At 36.8% G+C, this 26,436-nt stretch overlaps 1 protein-coding gene across 4 annotated transcripts in view; it reads left to right on the forward strand.

Annotated features, from left to right (window-relative positions):
• Positions 1–2,605: 2,605 nt before the first annotated feature.
• Rbbp8 (retinoblastoma binding protein 8) overlaps positions 2,606–26,436 on the forward strand; it is an 86,016-nt gene continuing 62,185 nt past the window's right edge. Inside the window, exons 1-2 of one of the 4 annotated variants that reach the window (XM_005372693.2) lie at positions 2,606–2,779; positions 23,314–23,520. In XM_005372693.2, coding sequence (XP_005372750.1) covers positions 23,412–23,520 — 109 coding nt within the window. In that variant the 5' untranslated portion in view covers positions 2,606–2,779; positions 23,314–23,411. Of the gene's footprint in view, positions 2,780–19,938; positions 20,628–20,770; positions 21,054–23,313; positions 23,521–26,436 lie in introns of those variants that run through there. The other 3 variants (XM_013503320.1, XM_005372692.2, XM_005372694.2) reach the window with 3 other exon arrangements.

The raw sequence follows: 26,436 nt of genomic DNA on the forward strand, positions 1-26,436 counted from the left end.
AATGCAGACTGGTGAAACCACTGTGGAAATCAGTTTGGAGATTCCTCAGAAAACTAGGTCTAGAGGTCCCTTTCAACCCTATTCCCCTTATGGGTATTTTCCCAGAAGATCTAAAAACATCGTATCACAGTGATATATGTGCACCTATGTTCATAGCAGCACAATTTGTAATTGCTAAATTGTGGAAGCAACCCAAGGTCCATGCACCGAGGACTGGATAAGAAAATTGTGGTACTTTTATATAATGGAATATTACTCAGCTATAAAGAAAGATAAACTCGAGGCTTTTCAAGGTAAATAGTCACAACTAGAGACCATACTCATAAGTGAAATAAATCAGATCTGCATGTGCAAGCACCGCATTGTCTCACTAGTGTAAAACCTGAAAGAATTAATAAAAACTTGGAGGTGTGATAGACATTGTGAAATGAAAGGAAAACGCTCAAGGGTAAAGGGCAACTAAGATGTGGGAAACGAGAAGGGAAAGAAGGAGAAATTTTGTATGTATGTATATACAGGATAGTTAACATAGTTGATCTACTGTCTTCTATTTCTTTGTTGAAAGAAACAGTTAATGAGTCCTTGATTGATCAATATTGCATGTCTCTGTTTTCATGAGAAACCACTGTGACGATATCAATATGTAATACAACAAGCATTGTTAACTTCCTACCACTTTGTTTGTAACTCTGTATTGTTTGTATTGTTCTTTTGCTATTTTGTAAATGGCTGCCTGTCAATGATTTCTTCCTTTTATTTTTAAAATAAAAAAAAAAAATAAAACAAAGACAATCTGGCTCTCAAACTCTAAAACAGTCTCTAATCCTGTATATCAAAATGTGCTGAACTTTACTGCAGAAAATAACCTAACTGCCAAGTTTTAAGTAATGGTGTTCTCAGATACTTAACATTTTATTACTATACCAAACCAAAGACATGCATTTTGTTTTTCTTCCTACTTTTTGTTATCCTACAGATAGCAATCTTTGGTCATAGGGAATAAAGAAGTCTTTGTGAAGTTTCTCCCACATTATAATCATACTTGCTCCCTTTTCTGGGCTTCTGCCTCAAAATTATAGTCTTTAATGTGGTTTAATTCACATAATAGTTATCAGTTGTGGTTCCCCAGGGATATAGTAAGTGCTGACTCTAAGTAGATATTTACTTAACAAATATTTTATTGTTTTCTGAATATCAGCATTCTTGATCCTGAAGATCCAAAAAAGAATACAGTAGCTTTTGATTCACAGGTGCTCTATTAGCTACAGATAGAACAGAAAAGATTAAAATAAAAAAAAAAGAAACAGCTTGGAATCTGGGCCTATGGTCTGTGCAACAAATGTATCAGAATAACTGGAATTGTGAGGGTAACATCTCAGGCCTACTGAAACAGAATCTCTAAAAGGGAGACCCAGCAATCTGTTTTTAAATCCACACTTCAGATGATTCTTAAGAGGCAGTTTCCTGTCTACTAATGTAGTAGATAGGAAAGACTGTTTCTAAATGTGCAGGTATTATGAGAGAGTAAGAACAAATCTCACTCAATCACCCTTAATATAAACGAATTTCCATCAAAATGTAATCTTGTGGTGCTCATTTCTTCCTTCCAAAACCTTACTACAGGGGCTGGGGATTCAGCTCAGTGGCACAGCGCCTGCCTGGCAAGTGCAAGGTTGTGAGTTCGATTTCCGGTACTGGGAAAAAAACAAACAAAAAAAAGCCTTACTAGATGTGCTTCACTGGAAACTATGACATCACTCCCATCTCTTACTAAATTCCTCTTTTTCAAAACCCTTGTGAACACTATACTTAGCACCATTCCTGGACCATAGTGGGTATCAGCAATATGTGTGTAACTGTTGACTACCCAAGTAACCCCACTCTAGTTTGCCCCTAGTTATGTAGGAGTTCTTCCAATGTTAGAATGGAATGGTATGTGGATCATTTGAGAATAAGGAAGATAACACACTCAGGCAATGTTTGGTCAACTTATGTCTTGTTTCTCTCCCTCTAGAAATGCTTCCTTCTAGCTCTCATAACAACTATCCTTGTGGGGACTACTAATCTCTCTCCTCAAGGCTAAGCTATAACAAGCAAAACCAAATGGACTCAGGGAAAAGGTCAGGCATTATGGGATTCTTCTTCATTGTAGATAATCTATTTCTAGAAGCTTTACTTGACACAGAGCCCTAAAATACATTTTAAAAAGGATTACCTACCTCTGAGGATAATAGACCACTTACTTGTATACATCTCCCAGGAGAGGTTTATAACAATGGACTCCTGCTAAACCTGACACAGATCTACTCCTCCCACTAGAACTCTGAATTATTTTGCTGGAGGCTACAACATTCTGAGTAGTTTGTTGGGAGTTGACTGGAGGTGGGGATAACTCACTCAGTACAAGCTTAGCAATGCTGAGCCGCTGCAGCATGTTAGGCTAGCCTTTGATGGAGACTGGTAGGACGGGTTCTGGATCTACAGAAGAACCGGTTTGACTGGCCTGTTATGCCAACATATTCTGGTTTGATTCCATGTTCCACAGACGGTAAAAACCTGCCCAGCCAGTTAAATGAAAGGCATATTAGGTTATCCATTGCACACAGTATATAGCTTAGATGCAGCAGAACTCTTTCACACAGCAGCAGTAGCAAACCCTAGAGTGGTCCAGAGAGGTGGCATCCACTGATTTAACATTTATGCTCACAGCTTCAGGGAAAGTGAGGAGCAAAATACCTGCTACTGACCAACAGCAGAGCTTTGCTAAATAAATTGAAGGGTAAGTTGATATACTTTATGTATTTCTCAATTTTCTATGCATTTTTGACGGTTAATTAAATTTTGAGAAGATACCTATTTTTAACACGGCAATACCTGCATTATAACTTTCCTGTAAAGCTGACTAGATATTGTTTTATAAAAATTACATGTATGTTTATTGATTTGCTTGGATAAGGCTATTTGGTATACAATACACTTCTGTTATACTTTTTTGTAAATTGGTTATGAGTATTGTCATTTTAAAAGCTGGGCTGAATAATTTTGCTAAATATATTTCACAAATGAATGATTCATCTTAAGCCTTCTACTTCTTTGATAATATACTATTATGTTTTACAGGCTGTTGCTATACGGTAACAATATTATATGGTCAGTCTAATTGTGGATAAAAGAATGATTGCCTTTTTAAGGCAAAAGAAAAAAAGATTGGCCTGCTTGGTGATCCTAAGTATATTAGAGGAACAATTCACAGCAAGAATTAAGGAGTGTGAAAAACAAAGATTGTGGAATCTGGTAACTGATTAACTATTAGAGTTCAAAAGCACTTGCTGAGCTGAATAGAAAGGAATGAAGACAGGTTTTGTCATGCCTATTAGGTCTGAAAAACTTTACACTTAGATCTTCCTTTCACTTATATTTTAAAATATTTATTTTTACCTCTCTTTTTCATTGATCCAACTAATATATTGTAGTAGTTTGTGTCATTTAAAAGTTACTAATCCCTTTAGATTTATTTCAGCATACCAAGTTACCCCCTCACTTACCAATATTTTAATGAATTGAGTGTACATATTCTGGAATATTTAACTTAATATAACAGCGGACTTTGAATTTATCTGGGAATTTAAATTTTTTAAACAGCTTTACACTGAGTAGCTTTCTGTGAATAGCTACCTGTAAGTCATCCTGATAGAACTTTGCCTTGAACTGAGCTGAGCAAGAATGATGCATCTTTTTCATTGTCTCTAGTGTCCCCACTTTGTCATTATGTTCAAACCCAATGGCTATAATGTTTCTTTAGGATGTTAATAAATTTAAAAGAAGAAATGGAAATAAATGTCCAGGTGAGATTTCACTTGTTGCACAGGAAATCTTTGGATGCTCCTTAGTCCTATTTCTAGGCAGTTCTGCATAAAACTTGATAATTCAGCTTCATGTCTATGTATCTTCAACAAAGAATATGCTGATTCAGCAAGTCAAAATTTTATTCAGCATACATTATATTCTGACAAGTTTTTGTAATATGGATCAAATAATAGGATGAATTTTTCTTTTCAATTATTTTCAGATAACAGAAAGATGTATATTAACTGAGCACATTGTTGATGTTTCTCTTGAATACATTATATATAGTGATTAAATTTTAAACCATACTATACTTAAAATACAAAGTTTATTGTTTAAGGATAAACTTATTCAGTCTTTTATGTTTATTGTTTTGGGGAAATAATTTAGGAGCTAAATACCTATTTCATTTCAATCTATGGGTAAAATTTCAAGCTTACTTCCATATTTTGGAAGGGGATTCTACAGTTTTCATTTAATGAGATTTTCATTTTCAAATATATATTAATACATATTATAAATGATTTTTATGTATTTTAAGTAGATTCCTTTAAAATCTTGATACATTATGGGGTATTGATTAAAATTCAGGAAATCTGAATTTATTAATTGAAATTAGGATGCATTGGGCTAGGGATATAGCTCAGTGGCACAAGTGCCTGCCTGGCAAGCACAAGATCCTGAGTTCAATTCCTAGTACAAAAAAAAAAAAAAAATTAGGATGCATTTCTTCTCAATACTCCTAGACAATTTCACACAACTGCCTTTGTCAGCAATGTTAGCTTTCTAACAACTTGTTCCTTCCTTCCTAAATACATTTGTGTGTATCTTTCTAAAAGCACTGAGAATCATGACATTTTTTAGGTAAAAGTACTCTTATATAATTGCTAGTGAACTTAATACTTCATTTTTGAGTTAAGGAATGAAAAGCCCAAAAAATGTAATTAAATCACTACTAAATAATCCAAGGATAGCACTGGGACAAGAACATCCAGGTTTCTTGAATACCAGCCCAGATTAGTAGTTTTTTCACTACCTTACATTAACTACTACATGAAATCAATGTTCTCTAGAGTATTTGTAAACAGGTAAATTTTTATTATATAGTTATATTAATGAATCACTGAACTAAGAAATTTACTTTTTGTTTGGTTTTTTTTTTTTTTTTTTTTGGTTTTTCTCCAGTACCGGGAACCGAACTCACGACCTTGTGCTTGCCAGGCAGGCGCTTCTGCCGCTGAGCTAAATCCCCAGCCCCTTGAAATTTACTTTTATTTTTAATCTATATCACTACTGCCACCAAATGTTTTGGGTATAGTGGCTGAATTTACAGGTAATTTACATTATGCCACTGGCAATAAAGGTAACTGCCAACTCAAAACAATCTCTTAATGTGGTCATACAATTTTGGCTCAAACTGGTAAGCATCTCCTATCATTTTTTTCTTTTTCTTTTTGAGACAGGGTCTCCCTATGCAGTTCAGGCTGGCCTTGAGCTCACTTTGTAGCCCAGGCTGGTCTCAAATTTGCAACGATCCTCCTGCTTCAGCCTCTGAGTGCTGGGATTACAGGTGTGTGCCACCACGCCCTTATCATTTTCTAATTTAATAGTGCTCTAAGTATTTCAACTGTTTCCTTGATACATATTATATTTTTTAGTCCAGACCAAGTGGACTTTGAAAAATAATCACTTCTAATTGTTTTACAATCAAGAGAAAAGACAGAACATTGAAAAGGATGTGGGATTTTGAGACAAGCTAACATGTATGAATACTAACTTTGCTACAAACTAGTTTATAACTGCGACTTATTTAACTTTCTAAATTATCTTCTCTCCATCTGTAAATTAAGGAAACTAAAACTATTCATTAAGAGTTGTTGAATTAAGGTTGGAGATATAGTTCCTTGGTAGAGTGCTTGAGTCACCTGTACAAACCCTAGGTTAGATCCCCAGGACCACAAAAGAAAAAAAAAGGAAAACATAACAAAATGAAACTGTACAGTTAAGTGATATAGTTTACATAAAACAGCATGGTTCCCTGAATTTAGTAGGTACTCAGTAAATGCTAATCCTTTCCCAACACCCAACACTTTGTATAATACATTTTTCTGGACATAGTGGTGCATGCCTATAATCCCAGAACTCTGGGAGGCTGAGGCAAGAGAATGGTAAATTTGAGCACAGCCTTTGCAATTGAGCAATTTAGTGAGATCTGTCTCAAAACAAAAAAATAAAAAGGGTTATGATGTAGCTCAGTGCAAAGGCCTAGGTTCAATCCCCAGTCCTGGGGTTTTGGGGAGGGTGGTATGGGGAATATATATATATACACACATCTATACACACACACACATATATATACACATACATGTGTATGTATACACATATATGAACTACATTTCAACACCATGTTAAGTAAAAGAAGACAAAGTTTAACTTAGATATGCATTTTATTTTTGTCAGAAAATAATGCCTTGGAAGGCATTAAGATTTAATAATGGATAATATTTTAACCTTCAAATTTAAAAATTAGAAACCCATTCAATCCAATTGAAGATTCAGTACAAAGAAAGCTTCGTGAAAAAGATTTTGAGAGCAGTATACCAAGATGATTAAAAGGTTTAAATATAGCCCAGCAGGGTGGTGCATGCTTGTGATCTCAGCACTCCAGGGGACTGAGACATGAGAATTACAAGTTCTAGCCCACCCTGGGCAACTTAGAGACATGCAAAACCCTGTCTCAAAATAAAAAATAATAAAGACCTGAGGATGTTACTTGGTGCAAAGGGCTTGGTTTCAATCCCCAGTACTACCAACACACACACACACACACACACACACACACACACACACACAGGTTTAGGGCTGGGGATTTAGCTCAGCGGCGCAGCACCTGCCTGGCAAGCGCAAGGTCATGAGTTCGATTCCCAGTACCAGAGGGAAAACAACAACAACAACAACAAAAACACACAGGTTTAAATGTCCTTTTTAAAAATGCAAACTTCAGTCATTATATTAAAGGAAGGAAGTGTGACACAGATAATTTAAATACCCTGTACGTGCCTATTGCCTGAGTTTACCAAAGGCTGTTTATATGTTATCTCCTATAAGATCAAATTAGTTGGCCAAAGATTTCTGTACACTCAGGATTGTGAACCTTCTACTCTCAAGTAAATTATTTCTTCAGGATGTTAGACTATGATTTTTTTCTCTAAAAGATTTCCTTCTGAATTAAATTACAGGTTAATATTAGATTACATTGTATTCTCTTAATAGCAAAAAAAAAAAAAAAATGATGAGAAGAGTGCATCCAAATGTTTAGGGTATAAAAAAGCAACAGCGGGCTGGGCATTTAGCTCAGTGACACAGCGCCTGCCCAGCAAGTGCAGGGTCATGAGTTCGATCCCTGGTATTGTTTAAAAAAAAAAAAAAAAATTTAAAAGTAAATAAAAAAGCAACAGCGTAAGATTTGATAGTTTCTAAAAATATTAGTACCTACTAATTAATTAAGGACACAATGATCAAAGATCACACAAGAACTATTTATGAAATACAGTTTATTGGTCAGAAGGGACTTTAGAACACTATGACAAACATTCTAAGAGCTTATTTAACTATAGCAGAGTCAATTGATATATCTTCCAATGAATGAAATAGGAGATAGGTGAGGGGTTAATATTAGGATCAACTAATAGATCTATTTATAAAATTGATTTTTTTTCTTTTTTGAGACAGGGTCTTGCTATGTAGTCCAGGCTAGACTTGAACTTGCTTATGTAGCCCAGGCTGGCCTCAAACTCACAGCGATCCTCCTGCCTCAGGCTCCTACGTGCTGGGATTAGAAGCATGTGCCACTATGCCCAGCTTATAAAATTGATCTTATTGAGTTCTTCTAATCAAGTGCAATTTTATGAAATATGCTTGTTTATAGCATAATTTCAACTTGAATTTATAACTATGGTAAATTAATTGTTTTCTCTTTATTGAAAAAATAAAACAAATTTTTAATTATTTTCTCTTAAATTGTATAGCTTGTATGTAACCATTATACCCAAAGTATAGGTACACTTCACAAAAATAACCCATTAATTATATATCTTATTAAAGCTATTTTATTATTTAGCCTATGTAACTAGTCATTAGGTTAGTATTTAATTTCCATTTATTTTCACACATTTAGAGTGGATATTACCATAAGGCAGAAGACTAACAGAAATTTTACATATGCTTTTGAAAAGTTTCTATGTAAATAATTTGGATAATCCAGGTCTAACAACTAACCTTGATATGAACCAAAAATTAACTGAAGTAGAGGTTATAACATATAGTTAGTTGTAAAGACAGACAGATGTAAAAGGAACTAGAAAACTATATTTGGAAAGTTATGTATTACTGACAAATGAGTCCCTACAAATACAACCCAAAATGAATACTATCAGAGAAATAACCACAAATACATATCCAACCAGTCTCTGGTCAGCATTACCATCCTCACAAACAACTACATATAATTAATCTGACTATCTCTTCCGAGCACAGAAACTTAGAAATTTTCTACCAAAAACTCAAAAACAGCTGAAATGGAAATCCCAAGTTTCCTCTTTATCTCTTATTCAAGGTTTTCCATGGAGAGTAGAGTCTGAATCTTTTGCTTTATGTACAATCTATTTAAGAAGTCACCTCAGGAATAAGAGTGGTGACTTGATTATCAAAGGGAAACAGGGAAAGAAGAAAAGACAATACGGGAGTGCATTATTTTTGTTTCTTTTTTCAGTGCTGGGAGTTGAACCCAGGACCTTGTGTACACTAGGTAAGCACTCTTACCACTGCACTTCACCCCCAACCCCATGAACGTATTCTTGAATTCATACCCACAACAAACAAATAATGCTCAAGATCTTAGAAGTCTTGAAAAAAGACTTCAGAATTCCATGCTAGAGGACACAAGAGAGGAGCATTTATCTACTAGTGCTTCAGTTAAGGATTGCCTCACTGATTGTTAATTTCTGATACTTTCAAGTTATACCCTTGTTTCCACCAGCTGCATGAATCTCATTCCCACCAAAGCAGCTGAGACAAGCAGGCCCCAAGAAATTACAGTGTATCATGGTATAGGAAAAAATGTGGTCAGGCTACTCTTCTTTTAGCTTTACCAACATAATTTTAATATGGCATACAAATTAAATGAATTTTCTGAGAAATAAGTACAGCAGTTTCAAATGGGAAATAAGGATTAGCCTACTTTTGTCTGATGTATTTGATCCATTCCCACAAAATCTGAGATGCACTGAAACTTAATCTTCTGTGAGAAAGGTATTTTTTAATAAACTACAATTCATTTCCTGTATTTGGTTGCCAATTTTTAAAGGGCCAAACAGTAGCAAAGTGAAAAATTAGTATATATTCTAAACATACTTTTATGTCCAGCATTGATCCAAAGAATTTACCATATAAGTTTACATTGGTAAAATTACAGTAAAAACAAATTGACTACTATGGACCCTCAAGTAACACTTCTCATTATTGCAAAACACAGAATTTTGAATAGTACAAGTTTGTCTTGGACTCGGTCCAAGAAGGTCTGGTTACAAGAAGTAATTCATTATAACCTATAATGTGATTCTGGAGCTTGGCTCTGAAGAACACATTATATGAGTTTCTAGTCAAACAGGTTAAAAATGGAAAAACTACACAGCTAGTCATGTGCTTTAATTAAGTAAATTTCACATTAAGTAATTAAGTTTGTATAATGTATAAACTCAGCTTAGAGAACATGAAGGAGAAATAGGCACAAATAAACAAGAAGTCTTGCAAAGTATATCATCTTTACCTTTAACTTCAATTCTGTTAAAATCATTAAATATTTGAGATTTTAAAAAGTAAATCTCTCTTAAAAATAGCCAATGAGTTGAATAAGGATGACATAGACAAATTGAACTAAAGAGTATACAGTAAATAAGAAAATAGTAGCGACACATACTGCTGAACAAAGCCCCATAACAAGATACTATTTTCAAAAAAAAGGAATAAAACATAGTTCTTTAGTACTTCAGGTCAAATCACAACATACCAACATCTGTACCATATTCACTGTCTTGACTTGAAGCTGGAAAGATCATATACTACTATTAAGTAGAGGATTTCTTCTAAGCACTAATTCCTATCAGTTTCTTCTCTCTATACAATTTGCTGTTGGGCTAGGTGATTTTTCAAATCCTTCAGAATATAATGGAAATAATAATCACCATGTAATACTACGCACCGCACCTAAATTTAATTATGTGAATCAAATAAAAGTACTTAAATTATCATTTAAATCACAATTTGCAGTGCAATTCAAGTTTTACTACTATGATACAACTTTAGTGACTGGAAAGTTATCCCTGATTAGCTGTACCTCTTTTTCTATGAAAATAGACATTTATCTTGCAAGAATTGGACAAGTGGGTGGGCCCAGGGTTCATTAGGTCGGCAACTTCATAGTCAGGGCTCTGGAGAACTGTCTCTGTCGCTCACTTATTTCCCTATCATGGCTACAAGCTGTAGAAATCCTGTCACCTCATAACCATACTTGGGCAGGAAGAGACTCGTAGACAAAGTGCTTCCTTTTTGTCAGTGAGGTAAATTTTTCCTAGAATCTCCCAGCAGAGTTCCCCCACATGACTGGCTACCACTAGCTGCAAAAGAGATTTTTCATTTAGTTGTATTAATCCACTTGATTATCATCTGTGTCACCTAAATCAATATCAAATTTAAGTCATTTCTTTTGCAGTTTCTTCTATGGTGGGATCTTTGATTGTTTTTATATATTTTCTGTTTCTTTATTAAACAGAATAACAATATACTTTTTCTTTCCACATTTTGCACAGTCTTCAAGGTATATAGTCTACACATTATATAGCTAGAATCCTTCACAGTTTTTTGTAAAAATTTATAAGAGTATTATAGCAGTTTCAGTTTTTGCAAGGTCGGCTGGCTCCAGGCAGAAGAGGCAAGGTGGCTGGGGCTGGGCAGAGGAAAGCTGCTCACTTCATGCCGACAGGAAGCAGAGACTAGCTGTAGCTCTTAAATCCACCTAGTACATTACTGTTTCTTACATTGTTTGGACACATATATACATTTCATTCACTCCCAGCAACAGTTCTATGAAATACCAATATATATATATTATCTCCATTTCGTTGGTCAGCAAATGCTGTTTCGTCACTTCATAGAGAAGTTACATTATTTGCTCAATAGAATTAACATTAACTTTAAGTGGGGCTGACGCTGCTTTCCCAATATCAATCTATACAAATACATTCTTATACACTTGCAGTTTCCGGAACTCACAGTGATTCACCGACCCACCCCCAACACACACACACACACACACACACACACACACACACACAGCGGAACTCTTCACATGCCTTCTGCCTGAAAGCCTTCTACCAGTCTGCTCTCAATAGGCAAGCACTTCAAACTCCTTTGAAGTCTTCTTTTAAGAAATTTCAAATATATTATTTCACTCTTACAATGACCCTTTGTGTACAGTAAGTATTAATGCTGTCGTCTTTCAGCAGGGGAAATAAAACTTGTCTGGGAAACACAAATGATCAGCAATAGGGCCAGAATTTAAATCTAGATTACAACCCTTTCCTCAGTATGATAAGGCTGAGAATATGGCTATATGCTATCATTGATTACAGAGCATGATGACAATTTTTGGAGCACTTAAAGTCTTGTTCTGGTTCTGTCTGAGGTTACAGCATAATTCAAGGTCCTTCAATCTATTAAATTTTAAACTTAGCCCATGGAAGTCATGCCACCCAATTTCTCAGTATCTGTGAAAAGCTCAAAACTGTACCTAGTTTATCTTAAGACAACTGCTCTCAGATTCAAAAGAGAATATAATAGGAAAAGCACCCTGTGTTTTAACATTGTTAATTATTCTTGAATCAATTTCTTAGCGGTACTAAACAAGTAACTTCTCAACTCAGGAATCTCGGAATACTATTAATAAATCAAAAAGTATATTTCCTTTAGGGTTTGTGCAATAATCTAAAGAGAGTTTATATAGATCTGTATATACATGCAACAGAAAAACTCACAACTACAAAAGAGCAATTAAACCTTCTCTTTATATTAGTTTATATTTCAAATTCCTTAAAGCTTCCAACCATATGACTTATCACTCAAACCAGGACATTTTAGAGAGTAAAAGGGAGCCTTATTAATAATTAAACTAGAACAATAGGCATTAACCAGGATTCCTGCTGGTAAGCCAGGGCATATAGTCACTTACATAAGAAGCATTGTAGATGTGGGAAGAGCACTACTTCAGCTTTAGTATGCTAAATAACCTACAAAAACACTCACCAAGGAAATGAAATAAATTAAAACTTAATTTCACTACAAATTTTAATACTTCTTGTAAGTTAAATAAAACTAAAAAAATACTGGCTAACAAGCTGTTATAGAGGAGCTAAATTTTTAAGGCTATTTTTTAAATGGTACATATTTATGGGGTACAGTGTGATGATCTGAGACATGTATACAATTTGTGATGATCAAATCAGATTAATAAGCACTTCCATCTCCTTAAACATTTGTCTTTCAAACTCCTTTCTTCTAGTTTTTTGGTGTAAATTTTTGAATTTATAATTGGAAAAATAACTATTAAAGTATCCTTATCCTTACACTAACATATGGATTAGGAAAAGCAAAAGGCCAATATTTTAAACAATGTCTACTTTTCTCAAGGATAATTAGAGAAAGACTGAAAAACACCAAAGACAGTGTATTTGAAGATCTTATAATTTGTGAGACACAAATATATTAAAGATCACTGGTTGTGAGCAGTGAACAAATTCATCAATTCCCCGATAGAAAAATTACCTCTGAAGACATACATCACTATTTTTTTTCCTTTTTTCAATTGTTGAACCCAGGGCTTCACACTTGCTAGGTAGGTCCTCTACCACTGAGCTACTTTCTCAGTCCTTGGACCAATTTTTTTTAAGTGGTTAATGCAATGAATATCAAATGTGTTTGCTCTTGTGAACCTATTCAGCAATATTATATTCCCACAATACACATATTTTAAATATTTTAATATTTACTTAATATTATATAGTATATATATTTAATATTATATTCCTATTATCAATGAATTTTTCCTACAGCTAGCCCTTCATAATATTTGCCATTTACTTTACCATAATTATTATTTCCACAGCTTCCATCATGGTAGAATTATATACATGCACTCAGGACAACGCAGTATAATACTTTATTTACTGGATAAAAAGGCAAAGACTCATTTTTCAGGAATCCCAAAATAATATTAACTTTTCTACTCTACAGTTGTAGTAACCACTCTTAAGGTCTTTTAACATCTCTCTGGCAATTAAATTCTAAGGTTCTTTTAAGTGCTAGTGTTAAAAGCTCTAAGGGTGAACTGACCATCTAACAAAATTCTGGGACTTCATAAACCTAAAGAGTATGCAGAGATATGAAATACTGCTGAAACAGGTCCTAAATTGTAAATAGACGACTTCGAAGAACTAGATGTCCCTAACCATTAATGACAAGTCATTTTGCTAGTAACAGATAAGTGACATTCTTAGTCAGTCCATTATCATTCAAACCTTGGCAATTTTGAGTTGTTTTGTGGTAGTAGAGATTAAACCCACGGCCTTCACACTGAGCTACATCCTTAGCCTTTTTGAGACAGAGTCTTGCTAAATTACCCACATTCGGAGCTGGGAATTTAGCTCAGCGGCAAAAGCGCTTGCCTGGCAAGCGCAAGGTCGTGAGTTCGGTTCCTGGTACCGGAGAAAAACCCCCCCAAAAAAAAAAATAAAAAAATAAAAAAATAAATTACCCACATTGGGTTCAAACTCATGATAGCTCCTGCCTCACCCACCCAGAGTGCTAGGATTACATGGTATACTCCATTCCTGGCAGTAACTATGAATTAAACTGTATAGGAACCTTCTTTATCAAACATAAGAGATAGTTCCTAAACTGAGAAAATTATATGTCCAGTAAACCTTTGCCTGTTACTTATGTAAAATGAAGCTCAGTGAAAGCTATTTAATAAAACATGAAACTACTTTAATAGCTTGTAGAGGGAAATGAAGAAGAAAATTAAGTCCAATGCAGCTGTATATTTTATTTTATCAAAATAATTAAAGCTTCTTAATCTAAATTGAAAACTGGTCTGACTACACAAGGCCATTCTTTCTAGTTGAAAAGCAATGTGTCTTTAATGTCTGTTATGTTAAGCACTTAAATGAACACCTAAGACACAATCAAAATAAAGACTATGATACAGATACCCTCCATGAATGTTAAATACACCTTTTAAAATAATTGTATAACTGTTCAACCTAACTGGAATCTTGGCACTAACAAATCATAAACCAAGCATTTTGGCATTTGGAGTAAGATCACTGTATACTCCCACCCACAAATACCATGTACTAATTACTATAAACAATTTTTTAAAAATTAAATCAAACATTCACTTAAGTTGGCAAAAATACTGACAGCTAACATACTTTTCTTTTGCCTTAAAGCTTCTTCTATCTCTTATCTCTCAAACAAGCTTTTCTGGTGCTTTTAAAATAGTTCTGACTGCCAGTATGACAGCTCACTTCAATTTACCAGTATTGTATATTCATGTTAGAGGTGCTGGAAACCATTCTGTAAATAGTTACAAAGATTTTAAAAACTTATTTTACATTTTGATCCTGGAGATACTTGCACTCAATGCTGGGGGAGAGATGATGATACAGGGAATGAAAAGAGATGGGAAATGCCCCACACCAGCAGCAGAAATAACGTTACCCTGAGAATCAGATACTGTGTCCTTCCTACTCTCAGCTCTATCTTGGTTCTTTCGGTCAACCACATGACCTCATTTGTTCACTCAATACTCATTTGAGGTCTCTGCTGTCCAGTTTATAGCTACTAGCCACACATGGCATTGAACACTCAAAATGTAGCTAAGTCAGTTTGAGATGTGCCATAAAAGTAAAAATATACACTGGACTTCAGAAACTTTAATGTGAAAAGAATATAAAAAATCTCAGTTTTTAATTAAATGCTAAAATAAAATTTTAGATAAAATGAATTAAATAAGATATATCATTAATGTCACCTGGAGTGTTTTTTAACTTTGTAAAATGTGGTTACTGGAAAATTTTAAATTATATAGTGCTACAGAATAGCACTATGCTGAGGCTCCCTGGAAAGGACTAGGAAAACTGAGAATACAGAAAGTACAGTCTGTGACATCAAGGAACCCACAATCGGAGAAGAGAAAAACTGAAAATAATTACAACACAATGGCATTGAGTACACTAATAAAGACGTATTAAAGTGTATGGGAGACTGAGGAGGGCCATTTGTGGCCGTGGGTAGGAACGGGTATTAGGTTAGTCTACTGCAAGTGGTGAAGTGGTGCTATCTGATCTGCATCTTTAAGAAGTAGGAACATAGGGTAAGGATTGGATGAGCCATGAGAGAGAGACTGTAAAGGGGGAGAAAAGGTTTTTCTGTTGATAAAGGGAAAGGGCAAGGTATGCGGTAGAAAGTACGCAGGGCAGAGTGGTTTCTGTGATGTCTTACAGGGACTGAATTTTAACCTTTAAGCAATAGACTCACTGAAGGGGTAAGCAAAGAGTGATTAAGATCAGAAATAATGGTTTAGAACTCAGCAGCTGTGTGGAGACTCAGCAGAGATAAACAAAACCAGAAGCAGAAAGGCTGCCAACTAGTTACAAATAGGGCCCAAACTAGGGCAATAAGAATATGAGTGGAAAGTACAACTCAAAATTATATTTAGAGGGCAGGGGACGTAGCTCAGCAGGCACAATGCCTGCCTAGCAAGCTCAAGGCCCTGAGTTTGATTCCCTGTACCACCCCCAATTATATTTAAAAAGTAACATTAGTAGACTATGGTCTTGTCCAGAGCAGACTCTATGGGAGGTGGGGAATTTTCCACACCATCCCGCTCCCCAAGAGGGATTGAACCCAGGGCCTTCACAATGAGCTATATTCTCATACCTGTTTAAAATTTTGAGGCACAGTTTTACTGAATTGCTGGGCTGGAACATCCCTGCTTCAGCCTCCCAGAGTGCTAGGGTTACAGACATGTACCATCATGGGCTCTTCTTTTGGATTTCTTTTTATTAGTGTATGTTTGCAGTACATAATGATTACATTCATGTGGGGAGTGGGTACATGTAGAAAACACATCTTAATTATTTTGATATCCCTTCTCCTCCCCTCCCACCATGTTTTGGTCTCTCCCATTTGCAAAAGATCTCCCTATTTCCTGTTGTCTTACTTTTCTTGTTGCTTAGACAAAACACCTGACATCCAAAGTTAAAGGAAGAAGGGCTTATTTAGCTTACAGTTTTTGAAGTTTCAGTCCATAATTGGCTGGCTCCAAGGCAGAGTAGTATGACCAATAGGCCACAGAGGAGAAACAGTTCATGGAGGGCAGAAGGCAGCAAAACAAGAAAGGGGTGACCACAGCTCTTTCTATCCCTTATATCTTACCCAGGCTGCTTAGGGCAAGTTGCACTCACATTCTTAATCCTAGTGCCCTTGACCCTACACTGCACCATGAATCAGTCACACAGCGTAGATCCAGCCACCTCTGAAAAAGCCCCACCTATGACCACAAGAGGCTTTGAGGGACATTTTGACACAAACCGTAACACCTATTGTCTATCTTTTATTTTGCTATTTAATTTATTATACTTTGGGTTTCTCACATCAGGAAAACCATGTGATATTTGAGTGTCGGATTTACTTTACTTAACCTTTTAGTCTCAAGGCACATCTGTTTTTCTACAAATGATGCAAATTTATCCTTCCTTATAGCACAGTGGCACTCCGTTGTGTATAAATACATTTTTAATTCATTCATCTGTTGGTAGACATATGGGCTGCTTCCAAGATTTAGTTATGAGTTGTGCTGCTATTCTAAGGTGAAGGAATGACCCTAGAATGTTTCTGGCAGATTTTAAAGGACTACTTTAGCTGCCATTGAAGCCTACAATGTAGTGGGTAAAGAGGGAGAAAAGATAACTGATTTACAATGTTAAAGAAATGGAGACTATACCTATAGAAGTGGTTGCTAGTGGTTCAGACCAAGGTGGATGCAAAGGAGGTGGTGAGCAGCAACTAGATTCAGGTGTTTTGCTCTGGTTTTGGTTTTTTGAGACAGGGTGTCACTGTAGTCTAGGCTAGCCTTAAAACCACTGTGTAGTGGAGATCATCCTGCCACAGCCTCCTGAGTGCTAGAATTATAAGTGTGCCAACATGCCTGACTCAGGTCATATTTTTATCTGGAATATGGTACCACCTAATTCATGGGGTTGAGGAAGGAAAAAGAAGGATAGTACCAGCTGAGATTAACTGTCAGATTTAATCTAGACAAGTTTTTTTGGGTGAAAGTGAAAATACTATTCAGAAAGACCTGAGGAAAAGAGTAAAGATATGGGAGATAACAAAGGAAATAGGAGCTGAGCAATGGCTTTTTTTTTCCCCAGCATTAAAGAACAAGTAATTTTAGTGGTATCACCCTATGCTGATACAGTATGTGATTTTTTTCTTCATAACATTCAGCTATTAAGCAGTAAAAGTTAAGCACAGTCTCTAGATTCAACAGTTTAATTTGTAAGATGACTTGAGTTACATGATTTTAACATCTGAGTTCTAAAATTCTGATTTTGAGACTCCTGCAGTTTTGCTGCTACCACACAAGTTTTTTAAAAATACTATGGTTAAATATACACAATGTACAGTTTACCATTTTAATTATTTCAGCACACAATTTTTAAATCAAGCATCCAGATGGGGCCTCTAGTTGGATTTAGGGATACTGAGACATTAAATTCCAATGCCTGAAGGTGGTAGCGCTGGCCTAGGTGGCAAACATCCCAACTGCTGTTGCCTCTAGATAGAAGTAGCTTTATTCCTTCCTCACAATATGTTAACACAAGTACAGATGCTCGATTGTTGATGAGCTTATAAAACACTGTGCATTGTGATGCACATCTGTGATCCCAGCCCTCTGGGAGGCTAAGGCAGGATGGCAAATTTGAGCTCAGCCTGAAAAGTTCAGTGAGTTAGTGAGCATGAGTCTCAAAATAAAAAATAAAAAGGGCTGAGGGCTCAGTGTGAAGGTGTTGGTCCTCAGTACCAAAAACAAAAACGAAAACAAAACAAAAAAAATTCACCTACCGAACATCCTACCATCCTAGTTTAGCCACACAACATCCCTACAGTGTTGGTTGCTTCTCCTCACGATCAAGAGGCTGACTGGGAACTGTGGCTCAAGGCCACTGCCCAGTATCAACACTGCATATTGCTGTGCAATATGCAGAAGAAACAACAAGAAAAGATAAAAACTTGAAGTACAGTTCCTACTGAATGCCTATCACTTTCACACCATTTTAAAGTCAAAGAATCCTATGTTGAATCACCATAAATTTGGGATTGTATTCCATTTTCTAAATATGCCAAAACTGAAAAGGTCAGGGAAGTACTGTTTTAAGTCATAAAATATGAAAATCCTAATCAACTGAAGAGTTTAAAATGGGCCAGGGGGTATAGCTCAGTGGCATAAGTGCCTGCCACTCTGCTTCACAGAGTAACAGCCAGCCAATGAAGAGATTAAAGGAACACAGTGATATCACATACACTTTTGAAGATCACAGTATTTGTAATGCAGAAAAGTATTCAAAGTAGGCACACTATTCCATTCCATTTGTTCCCATTCTTTAAAAACTCTTAAAAATGTTTTCAGTCTATTTTCTTGGAAAAAATAATAATAGCTAGCTTTTATTGAGCATATACTATATAATCTGCATACCATCCTACAAGGTTTACATATATTCCTTCACTTAATCTTCACACTGTGTGAAGTTAGTATTGGTATTACTACCCTCACTTTACAGATAATGATAAATGACTCAGATATTACACAACTAGTCCAATGCCACCCAGGAAGTATTAGAGCAGGAGTGAAATCCAGGAGATATAGCTCCAGAGCTTGTATCTTATTATACATCAATCCACATACACAATTGGAAATTAAATATATATACAGATTGGGGATTGATGATCAAAAACTTCCCTGAATGCCAGAGAAGAGGGAGGTTTAGGTCAGCTGACTAGTTGGGTAAATGTGGAAAGTAGACTAGTAGTAATCTAGTAAAAGACAATGGAATCTTGGATTATGCAGGTACTGATAAAGGGGATGGATTTCGATGTTTGGTAAGTGAAACTTACAGGGCTTGGTAATGGATTGTACATAGGGGCTCAGGGTGAAGAAAGTGTCTAGGATGATTCTTTGTATTGATTTGAATAAACAGATTAGCTAGTGAGCCTCCGCCAGAGGCCATAGGAACAGGTTATGTCATTCTGCTGTTTTTCTTTGAATCACAAATACTCTGTTAATACGGGGCTAACTGAAAAAGTGATCTGAGGCAGGAGGATCAGGATCCTTGAGAGTTCAAGGCCAGCTCAACTACAGTGAGACCCTGTCTCCAAAAACACCAAAAACCCTGAACAGAAACAATGGAAAGTTAAAAATGAGCTGGTGTGGGAATGCACATGGATTAGTTTAATAGTTTCCGGCCTCATACCTGCTATCTACAGTGTAACGATGTAACCTGACAGGCTTGGTTTTAACACCCGTACTTCAACAGTGTTTATTTTGCTGATGTTAAACTGGACAGTTCTGGCAAACCCGAAATGAGAAGGAAATCAGAAACAACCAGCATTATCTGTTGTGGTAACGTGCTATTAAGGTAATTTTTTTTTGTTGTTGTTTTGTTTTTTGTTTTTCGCTGGTACCGGGAACCGAACTCACGACCTTGCGCTTGCCAGGCAGGCGCTTTTGCCGCTGAGCTAAATCCCCAGCCCTAAGGTAATTTTTTTAAGGCAAATTTTCCTGCGGCTGTTTGATAATTCCCAGTTGATGGTACGTTTTTCTACTTATCTTGATTTTTGAAGGAAACCTTGGGCCCATTCACAACCCAGGGGCGCTGTCCCACTGAACTACACCCCCAACCTTTTTAAATTGTTGAGACTGGGTCTCCCTAAATCGCCTATGCTGGCCTCGAACTCGCGTTCCTTCTACCCCAGCATTCCGAGGGTTGCGATTATAGGCGTGCGCCCGCCTTCGGCTGTTTTTAACTCTCCGTTTGGTACAGGTCACTCACACACACAGTTTCCCGGAAGTATGCTTCAGGCAGACACACTAAACGTTCAGGTAACGCCAAGGATTGGAGGCTCCCCGGGCAGAACGGCTGGAGTTTTCTTCAGGACATCTCAAACCGTGCCGCTTGCAGAGGCGCGCCCCACAGCCCAGCTCCCAAACTCCATCCTCCGCGCACCTCAGGCTCCTAGGCAGCAGGAGGAAGGGGCGTGGCGCGGGAACTCCGGCGTGACGTCACGTGACGTCGAAGGCTCCCGGGCGGGCGGGTCCGGCCGCCTCCACGCCGGCCGGCCGCCCTCCGGCCCTTCCTCCGCCCGCGGGAAGCTCAGGCTGCCCCCGCCAAAGGTTTGGCAGTCAGCTGAAGGAAGGAGGCGAAAGTGAAGAACGGCGAGTTGCCATCCCTGCACAGTTCCAGCAATTGTCCGCTTCCCTGGTGGATCTCTGGAGCATTTGAGGGTGTCCTGGAGCCGTGAGAGGATCTCTTTTTTCCCCCCAAGCCGGAGCGCGGGTCCTAGCGGCTACTTCCGGTGTGTGGAGCTTCGCGCTCAGCTGAGGGGTATGGCTCGGGGGTGGGGGAGGGGAGACCCGGCCGACCCCAGCGGAAGTGCACCGCGTTCGCTTTCGTGCAGTTCTGTGTCTCCCGCGCCGGCTGGGGACGCGCCTCTTAGCGCATGCGCCCCTCGCGTCTCGAGCGTTTCCCGCGCCAGTCCCTGCGCAGCGTTTGCGCCCCGGGAGAGACTGGAGGAAACAGGGTCCCAGTGAGGTCGCTGCCCTGAGAGGGAGGCTCAGAGGCTCTGTGCAGGTCCTGTTGCCTGCGCGGCACTGTGGTGTGACGGTCCCTCAGTGTGGCGGAGGGATGCGCAGCAGTGGCTCACCTCGGCCGTGCAACCCCGGGCGCAGCGGGGAGGCAGGAAGTGCAAGCTGAGGGCTGAAGGCTGAGAGCCGGGCAGCGAGTAACGGTCCCTCGGGAGCGGTCTGCGGGGTGCGTGGGAAGGGTTTTGTGAGCTACAGTTTCCAGGTTTTGGTATTGATGAAGTGTTTGTATGTGTTTTTTAAAAGCACTGAATTATTTTAATTACCTCAAGTTTCTTAAAGGACTAACTTTGCACTCTTAGTCTTAAACCAGTATACTCTACAATTTTAAATTTTGCATGGAAGTAGTTATTTTTAACTTACTGACTTAATAGCAGTAGCTTACTTTTTTTGCTACAGAGAAAACATTCTTTGGACCCGCGACTTGAGTCCTAGCTGTGTGACCTTGGCCACTTAACCTGTGACACCTGTTTCTTCAGCTCAGAATACTAAAATGGACCTAATAATTGTAGCTATTTTATAGAGTTGTTCGGAGGAGTCAGTAGAGTAATAAATATAAAACAGCATAATTCTCATGCTGCCGGACACTCAGTAAATGACTTCTTAGCAATAATGTGGGCTCATTAATTTATCTGTTATGATTAAAATAGAATATAGGCTTTTTAAATGAGGTTGAATTAATGTAGTACACCTAAGTACGCTTTTAGTAATGCTACTATGGAAATGAATGAACACAAGAGATAATAAAATTGTGAACCCAAAAAATAAATAAAAAAGAATAAGATTGTGAACCCTTTCGTATACCATCCGTACTCAACTTGAGTAACTGTTAAAGTTCACCGGTTCTTGTTTCAATTTCCTTCACGGCACCCAGTTTTGTTTGTTTTAGTTGGAGGGTTTTCTGGCCAATCCCAGAGAATATGTTGGTTTACTTGTAAATACTTTAGATCCTTTAACACACAAGGCCTTTTCGTGTGTGTGTGTGTGTGTGTGTGTGTGTGTGTGTGTGATGCTGAGGCTTGAGCCCAGGACCTGTGTGTGTGCTGGGCAGGCGTCCTATCATCAGGCTATATCCCCAGCCGTACGTACACAAGGCTTAACGAAAACGTGGTGCTGCCCACAATTAACAGTAGCTCCCTAATATCTGCAGTCCAGTAGATGTTCAGGTTCTGGTGATTGTTTTTAAGTCTTAAATGCAGTTTTTAAAAATTATAATGTATATTTATTTTTGTAGTACTTTACAGATTAGCATGTGATTTCACACATACTCTTCATCCCTTTAGAAATTTTATTATTTTATATCATTACCTCAATAAATGGTTAGTAAGAGACACTTCAATCAGTTTGGGTACGTGTTAGTAATGGTATGGGACTGGCTAAGGAGCCAGATGTGAGTTTAGTATACTTGCTATTCAGCTTTTTTTTAATCGTAAATAATGGTTTCAGTTGACGAACACATATTAAAATGTTGATCCATCTGAGCTTTTTTTCCCTAATACTGGGTATCAAATATAGAGCTTTCACAATGAGCTACATCATAAGCTCTGTTTTTATTTTGAGACAGGATCTGCCTCAGCCTCCCAAAGTGCTAGGATTATAGGCATGCCACTTAAATTTCCTAAGAACAGTTGCATCTTTTACAGGATTATATGAGTAAAATGTAACTATTTACTTTTATTGTGAAAGAGACAGTAGCTTTACACTAATCACCTTGTACTTCTAAATATATAATCTTTTTGTATTGATAGATCTTTGCTGTGTCTTGTACCTTACTGCCTTCTTTTCTCAGAAAGATACACAAGTCCTCACGTGTTAATATGTTAGTCATCTATCTTGTGCTTCTGTAATGTCTGTACATATGTAGATGTGCATACTTGTTAAGTAAGGAATATTTCAGAATGTTTTCCAGTTTCTGCTTAGTGTAATGTTGTACTCCACATCAATTCAAAAGCTAAAAAAGTAGTGAATTCTTTTTATTTGTATATAATGATTACATTCATCATGGGAAGTTAGTATATGTACATTACATGTACTAATTCGTTTTATGTATTTCCCCTCTTTTCATTCCTCCTCTTGATGATAAATCAATTTTTAATTTTTTTTTTTTTGGTACCTGGGAATCGAACTCAAGACCTCACCCTTGAATCAGTATTGATCATGAATGATTACAAACCTTTCAAATAGAGACTGCCTTCAGTTTAACATGCTTTAGACAATTCTTTTTCGGTGATATAAGAAAATGGCCAAATAACTGAAATCAGAGCTTTTCTCACTATTATTTTCCTCTTTCTTCACTCCTCCAGCCCCTCCAATTTCTCAAAATGATTGACTGTGAGTAAATCAAACTTGGAAACAGCTGGGCTGTTTCATCATTTTAAATTATGTAAAGATAACTGCAAATTTATTTATGTTATAATCTGTCATTTCAGGTATTTCAACCATCCAAAGACAACTTCACATTTGTATAATGTAACAGAAGAATTCTGAAAACATTAAGCAGATTGACGTGCAGAGCCTATTAAACAAAATGAACATCTCTGGAAGTAGTTGTGGAAGCCCTAGTTCTGCAGATACATCTAATGATTTTAAGGAACTTTGGACAAAGCTGAAAGAGTATCATGACAAAGAAGTACAAGGTAAACACTTGTTAAAGTGAGCAGTGTTTTGTTGATATTATAATATAAAACTAACTTTGACAGGTTTTTTAAATATATTTATAGAAGAAAGGAATATCTTTAGGTTCAAATACCCTCTTTTCTTTTTATTTTGTGATGCTACTGGGAATTGAACCCCAGGGGCCGTGCTACCATTGAGCTACATTTCCACTCCTTTTTTCCTTTTTAAATTTTGAAATAGGGGGTCAGAGTTGCCCAGGCTGGCCTTGAACCTTTAATCTTCCAGCCTTGTAAATAGTGGAATGACAGATGTGTGCCACTGTGCCCAGATCAGTGTTGTCTTAAAGGGGCATATATTATTGTAACTTTCTGTGATTTGTTTTTAGGATGAATTTTTACTTTCTATCTGTGCATAGCTACTGCAGGACATAGTTCTTACAACTTGTAGTTACTTGGGAAAACATGTACAGTAAGTCCCCAACTTACAAATACGTTCAGTCTTGGGAGGATGCTCGGAAGTTGACTTCATTTGTAAGTTCAACAAAGTGAATCCTAATACATCTTTGACAGAAATATACAATGTAAAACATAAAAAACCTAAACATACCAAAATACAGTAAGTCCCTAAGTGTACTGTACTACTATACACTATTGCACTGTACAGTAAGCACACAGCAGCACAACCGTGACCATGCGCGGCAGACACGTAAGCTACTTCCACAATCTGTTCACATCTGTGAATGTTGATAATGAGAGGTCCATTTGTCCATTTGTATCTGTAGAAGTTCACAACTTACTGTAATGGGTTGGTGGAAAGTAGTAGAATTTATTAACTGAAGACAGGATTCAAATGGTAATTTCATTTGTCTACTTGCTCTGTGATCTCAGCCAAGTCACATAACTTCATAACTTAATCTTCTATAGTAAAATTATTTGCAAGATTATTTATAGATATAAAAATACCTTTTAAGTCATTTGACAAACCTTTGAGAATCTGCTGCTGCTAAGCACTGAGATGCAAAAGTAGCAATTTACTTTCAAAGATCTTGCAGTCTAATAGAGACAGCTATGGAAACATAATTACAGTACAATGAAATGAGAGCTAAAAAGGTTTATAAGAAGTACTGAGTGTACACAGGATTGATTGTGGTTAGAATGAGTATGTAAGTGTTATTTGTGTTACAATGTACTGTGTATAAAGAACCATTCTATTAAAGTTAAGCCCAAGGTTTGATACTAAGTTTCAGTATACTTTAATTCTGGAACTGTAATGTTTATAAGTATTCCTGTGTATGGTAAATGCTTCATAGGACAGTTGTTTCTTGATCACCCATTGATCGCACCAGTGAATTTACACTGCATTACGGTATAACTTGAACATTGCACTGGGGTAATGTTACAACAGCTACTTGAATCTAAATTGTAGTACACGGAGCTGTATTGGAACTTTACCATGGTAAGTTTAGTTCCTGGCAGAACTTTATTGTAATAGCCTCATCATTAATTAATGAATTCTGAAATATGAACCCCAAAAGTAATCCTGCATGTCCCAGTGTATTTGGAGACACTTGTTCAAGAAATATGTGTTGGGCACTTGTGTGCCAGACCTTGTAAATAAGAGTGAATCATGTATAAGCTCTAGTTTTAAAGGCCATATTTTTGTTTTTATTTTGATTTTTTTGTGTTTTTAAGAAACCAAGGCAGTGTAGCCCAGGCTGGCCTCCAGGTCAAGATCTTCCTGTGTCAGCCTCCCAAGTGTTGGGATTACAGGCAGTGTACCACAGTATCCCTCTGAAATTTCTAATCTAGAATTTTAATGCAGAGTTCTCATATTATTTGGGAACCTAATGGAAGAACCAGAAGTATGTGTATGTCTGTGATTTACTGTCAGACCAGCTTTATACTTGGGTAATTCTAATTAGCTAAATAAAGTGGGGAGGAGGAAAGAATTTTCTGAGTAGAGAGAACAGCATAGACAAAAATTTGGAGATAGGGCCTGATTTTTATCCAGGTAATAAATTATAAAGTTTGATAAAAAAGTAAAAGTGAAAAATTGCCCCCTCAGCACAAATGAATAACTTCTTTTATTATTTTTGAGTGTTTATTCCAGTTTTGAAAAGTATGAAAGTATGTTCTTCTTGATTTAAGTATTTTTTAAAAAGAAAGCTTACACATACAAAAAATAAAGATAGTATTCCTTGATGATAACAATGCAGTAAGCTATGTGTACTTTTTAGAACTGGGAAGAAGGTTTTCCGGCTTCCTTTCAGTTTTAATTCTGTCATCTAGGTATATAGGCTTACTAATAAGAGCACCTTCAAGTTGAAACTATTATAGGAGAGTTACTTCTGCCTATTATAAAAAATATTTTTGTGAACTAGAAGTGAAGCAAATAAAATAGTTAGCAATAATTTAAATAGGATAGATGTACTTGAGTTTTCATTAAACATTTAATATAGGGCTGTTAGCATTCTGTCATCTTTAAGTATAATGTTAAGTTCTTTATCCTTCAAATAATTTCTTTCTATAATAACTGGTTTTAAGCTCTTTGTTATGAATATAACACATCTTTATAGTTTTCTGGGTGAAAGTGCTTGGCACATAGTGAGAAATCAGTATCTAAATGAATTGCAGTTTGTGAAAACTTGTAGTACATGAAAATATCAAATTTTGTGTCTGAAACCCTGAAACATATACTGTAGTTTTTAAGTTTTTAGGTAGTATTCTATAAAGTTAGGAAAGCAAGCTGTCACTACTCTACAAAAAAAGACTTTCTTTTTCCCAATGCTAGGGATAGAACCTGTTATGGTTGATACATTGTGTCAACTTGGGGAGTCTAGAGGTTTGGCTAAGTGACTCAGCAGGGAGCCAGGGTGCTTACTTTGTATACCTCCTGAGCCTGTGGAAGAGGAGGGCATGGAGATTATGTGAGAGCTA

Source organism: Chinchilla lanigera, unplaced genomic scaffold (genome assembly GCF_000276665.1).
Source record: "Chinchilla lanigera isolate Chin_1 unplaced genomic scaffold, ChiLan1.0 scaffold00001, whole genome shotgun sequence".
Classification (NCBI taxonomy): Eukaryota; Metazoa; Chordata; class Mammalia; order Rodentia; family Chinchillidae; genus Chinchilla; species Chinchilla lanigera.